This window comes from Apium graveolens, chromosome 8 (assembly GCF_009905375.1).
Source record: "Apium graveolens cultivar Ventura chromosome 8, ASM990537v1, whole genome shotgun sequence".
NCBI classification, from domain to species: domain Eukaryota; kingdom Viridiplantae; phylum Streptophyta; class Magnoliopsida; order Apiales; family Apiaceae; genus Apium; species Apium graveolens.
This window is the reverse complement of record NC_133654.1, coordinates 262,598,689-262,603,528: the sequence shown is the minus strand read 5'-3', so window position 1 is coordinate 262,603,528 and position 4,840 is coordinate 262,598,689. Positions and strand designations below refer to the sequence as shown.

General features: G+C 42.6%; 1 protein-coding gene across 1 annotated transcript; it reads left to right on the top strand.

Moving 5' to 3' along the window:
* The first annotated feature begins 1,449 nt into the window (after positions 1-1,449).
* Positions 1,450-2,088, top strand: LOC141680837 (uncharacterized). The gene has a single exon (XM_074486946.1). It carries the CDS (start codon positions 1,450-1,452, stop codon positions 2,086-2,088), a length of 639 nt encoding a protein of 212 aa, XP_074343047.1.
* Positions 2,089-4,840: the final 2,752 nt, after the last annotated feature.

Below are 4,840 nucleotides of genomic sequence, written 5' to 3'. Positions count from 1 at the left end.
TTGGTATAATCTATGGTAAATCAATGAATGTATGTTTGTTTTTGCGTTTGTTTTGGTTTGGTTAGTTTTGGAATGGTAAAATGGCAGTTGGTATGTTTTTGGATGACTCTTGTTTGGGTGTTGGGCATTTGATTAAAACAGGGGATTCATGAATAAAAAAAATAAACAAACATCACTTCATGAACAAAATAACTGATGTAAAATGTAGTCAAATAAGACATTTTATTCAATAAACTGATGTCATAAGCGGGCACATATATCAGCTCACAAGAAATGACTGATGTAAAACAATATAATAGATATCACATTTTGAAAGAACTGATGTTAAACACACACAAAGACATCGGTTCCATTAAAAAAAGAAAGGTACGACATCGCTTCTGATAAAAGACTGATGTAATATGTTAAGTTACACATCAGTTTAACAAGTTTTTCGATGTTAATGTATCACATTGTTAAGAAACACGATGTCTAAACTGTGTATAGACATCGGCTAATAAGCGATGTGTAATGCACCTACCTTTCTCATCGCATGCAAAGACATCGCTTGGATTTTAAATAGACATCGGCTAATAAGCGATGTCTATCGACAAATTTCTAGTAGTGAAGGAGAAAGTTTAACTTCATACTTCAAAAGGTTTAATGTAGAATCCACTTTGGTAAGGGGTGCAACTGATAAAATGCTGAAAATACTTCTTATAGCTGGATTGCGTGTGGGAACGGATTTCTGGAAGCACCTGCAAGGGAAGGACCCTGTGTCATTAGCTGATGTTCTTGCACAGGCGGAATCATTCAAAGCAATTGAATAGTCGCTTGCAGAGACAAAAAAGAATGACAACACCCATTACTCCAAGGGGCGATCCAAGAGAAGGGATAGATCCTTGAGCCAGATTATCGGCACAATGCCAGAAGCCCTAACAGAGTGAACACCGTGAACACGCGGAGAGAATGGAGTCCACCATCAAACTACGAGAGAAGGGTCAGCAAGTGCAGAGTTTAACTAGAAGAATTGCCGCGCTAAATCGGTTTGTTTCCAAATCTTCTAACAGATGCAAAGAGTTTTTCAAAGTGATTAAGTTAACAGGAAAAGACTTTGTATGGACACCAGAATGTGAAGAGGCTTTCAAAAGAATCAAGGAACAACTGGGAAACCCTCCCATGCTGTCAAAACCGTTAGATGGAGAATCTCTAGTACTGTACCTCGCAGTGTCTGAATATTCAACCAGCGCGGTTCTGGTGAGAGAGGAAGATGGGCAGCAGTCACCAGTGTACTACGTGAGCAAGCGGTTGTACGACGCTGAAACTCACTACACATGGATGGAGAAATTAGTTTACGCCCTGATTCTTGCATCAAGAAAATTATGGTCGTATTTCCAAGCCCATAGAATTGAAGTCCGTACGGCATACCCGCTATGACAGGTCCTGCATAAACCAGAGTCATCCGAAAGAATGCTAAAGTGGGCTGTGGAGTTGGGACAGTTTGATTTGGAATATGTGCCCCGGACAGCGATTAAAGAGCAAGTCTTAGCTGATTACTTGTTGGAATTTGATTCTGAAGTTGATGACAAAGCTTTGGTGACGCTATATCCACCTCATGTTGAGGAGTCTTTGGAGGAGTTTCCACATCCCTGGTGGATCTTGCATGTGGATGGGGCAGTTAACAACAGAGGTGCAGGTGCGGGTATAGTACTTGTGTCTCCAGAAGGCCACCATTTGATGAGCATAATTCATTTCAAGCTTTATGCAACGAATAATGATGCGGAGTATGAAGTATTGATTAATGGCCTAAAGATCGCTTTGGAAATGGGGGTGCGAAACCTAATTGCGAGAAGTGACTCAGAGCTGGTGGTGAATCAGGTGAATGGGGGATTTCAAGCGCGAGGCCCGCGAATAAAATTATACTTCAGATACACACAGCGCCTGATTGGAATGTTCAAAGAAGTTAGGTTGGAATGTGTCCCACTGGAGAAGAACAGTAACGCGGATGCTCTAGCAAATATGGGGTCGCAACAAGAGGCTGTGTTGTCAGGATCCATCACCCCTGAAATCCAGGAGATTCCTAGTATCCCAGAGATAGAAATTATGTAAGTGGATGAGGCTCCCAAGGAAATATGGATGACGCCCATTCTGACCTACATTCGCGAGGGAACACTCCCCGAGGATAAGTTTAAGACTCGTCGACTCCGCTATCAAGCTGCAAGGTATGTGATATATGACGAAGTTCTGTACAAGAGAGGGTTCAATCAACCGCTGCTTAGATGTGTCGACGAAGAAAAAGGAAATTACATCTTAAGGGAAGTACATGAGATAATCTGTGGCAATCACTCGGGGGGTAGCTCGTTGGTGATGAAAGTTTTGCGCCAAGGGTATTATTGGCCTACATTAAAAGAGGATGCTAAAAATTATGTCAGGGCATGCGATCGCTGCCAGCACTTTGCAAACTACTCGTCTATGCCGGCGACGCTCTTGACGCCTATGGTAAGCCCATGGTCGTTCGTCATGTGGGGAATCGATCTTATCGGAGAATTACCTAAAGCTAAAGGGGACGTCAAGTATGCAGTGGTTGAGGTCGATTACTTTACTAAATGGGTGGAAGCTATGCCGTTGGCTACTATCACCGTAAAGAAAATCAGAGATTTTGTTTTCAACTCCATCGTGTACAGGTTTGGAATCCCTTACAAGCTTGTCTCTGACAATGGAAAGCAGTTCGATAGCAAGGAGTTGCGATAACTATGTGAGGAGTTAAAAATTAAGAAGGAGTTTGCAGCGGTCTATCATCCTCAAAGCAATGGGCAGACATAAGTTGTTAATAAAATAATAAAGCATACCCTCAAAACCAAACTGGAAGAACGCAAAGGAAATTGGCCTGAAGAACTCCCGAAGGTGATGTGGTCATACAACACTATACCACGATCTACTATGGGAGAAACTCCATTCATGCTGACTTATGGCTATGAAGCTATGGTCCCCGTGGAACTCGGTTCAGGATCGCTTCGCAGAGACCGTCATATGGAGGAAGATGTCGAGGTTAATGAAAGGCTTCATTTAGATCTCTTGGAGGAGACAAGGAAAAATTCTCAGCTAAGGCTCGCAGCGTATCAACAACGTGCCGCAAGGTATTATAACAAGAAGGTAAGGGGACAATTGCTGAAGGTGGGAGATTTGGTACTTAGGAAAGTGATGCCCAACACGAAGAACCCACAACATGGAGTGTTTGGAACTAATTGGGAAGGACCATACAGAATAAAGGCTATCTTATGGAAAGGGACTTATCACCATGAAGATATGGAAGGGAAGCTGGTTTCGCGAGCGTGGAACGCGGAACATCTCCGAAAGTATTACCAGTAAGGCGCGGCTTTGGCCCCTTACGTACCTCTTTTATTATATATTTAGGGCTATGCCCGGATTACAGGCTAGAATTAAATAAATTCCTCCTAGCCTAGGGGGTAGTGTATGTACTACTCACCTTAGAACTAGTTAAAGGGTCATTTTTTTGAAATAATTTCCCCACAGAGCATAGTAGCTGTGGGACTGGTACACTTTTGACACTAGAGCGCATTATAAATGAAAATTTTGAATTTTTCCGAAAGTTATTTGCTTGGTTTGCTTGGTTCCATAACGCGTCCTAGCCATAGGGCGCGCCCTGAGTGATAGTTTTATACAGATGTTAATTGAAGTAGTGGCTGTCAAAAGGAACAACAAAACTCAAGTAAAAATTGAACTAAGACGTGTACTATTTCCAAGGACGCGCCCAAGTTATCTTGGTTGATGCTCTTTCAGTTGAATCTTTCTTTAATTTTGACAAAACATAACTAAAAAGGAAGACAAGTCCTCACTAAGGACGCGTCCTGCCTGAGGGACAAAGTATTTCTTTGAGATAAAGGTTAGGCGCGTCAAAATATAAGGACGCGCCCCATTGTGCTTTGTGCCTTGACTAAACACACAGGTACAACATAGTTCCATGCTCATGTACTTCCCAAAACAAACAAAGATGCGTTCAACTAGACAGGACGCGCTCACAACAGACATTCTCTCGACCTGTGATAGTAGAAAAGATAACAACAATATTTCAAATGTGACGCGTCCTCAACACAAGACGCGCCCATAAAAATGACAGAATGGAATACTTAAGTAAAAATTTGCATGGTTAAGGCATAGAAACTTCATAAAAAGTGCAAGCGAATGAAGTTCAAAAATAGTCATTACAATTTACAAGGCTTCAAGGGGCCCGCACCCTTAAAAGTAGTTTAAAAACTAACTTCATGAATAAACATAGAACGCGTCCTACGCAGGAGGCGCATCCTGTGGCTTGTCTTGGTCGCCTGCAGGAGGAGGTTGAGTTTGAAGTGGAGTAGGAGCGGGTGACGCGTCCTCTTTCTCCAAACTAAGAAAAATCCTTTTACTTTTTATGGAATCCGCGGCCCTGACCTTGAAATCATTGACCCGTATCTGGGTGTCTGCATCAAACTTTGAAAAGGTATACCTTGGGTCATTTGCAATAAACCCAGAGTACCACTCTTCAAACCCAGCCGCGAAGACATTCTGGTAAACCAACTTTTTCTCCTCTGTTCATCCATGCAGCCTGTCATCGTTCAGAGTATCAAGCTCCAGCTGCATGGTGGAATTTAGTGTGACAACACTGTCCATCGTTTTCTCCAAAGAGGAGACATTACCTTCTAACATAGCCTTTTCTGCCTCAAGACGCGCCCTCTCCCCCTCCAGTCATTTGATCTCAGCCTCCTTTTCTTGGGCAAGCAAATTGATATACTTTTCCAAAGATTTTACCTTATCTTCAGCTTGGCTCTTAGCAGTATCAGTGGCAGCAAGACGCGCCCTGAGC

What these genes read in the sequence shown, in the direction of transcription:
- LOC141680837 (XM_074486946.1), top strand. Translation starts at nt 1,450, where the DNA reads ATGCTAAAGTGGGCTGTGGAGTTGGGACAGTTTGATTTGGAATATGTG.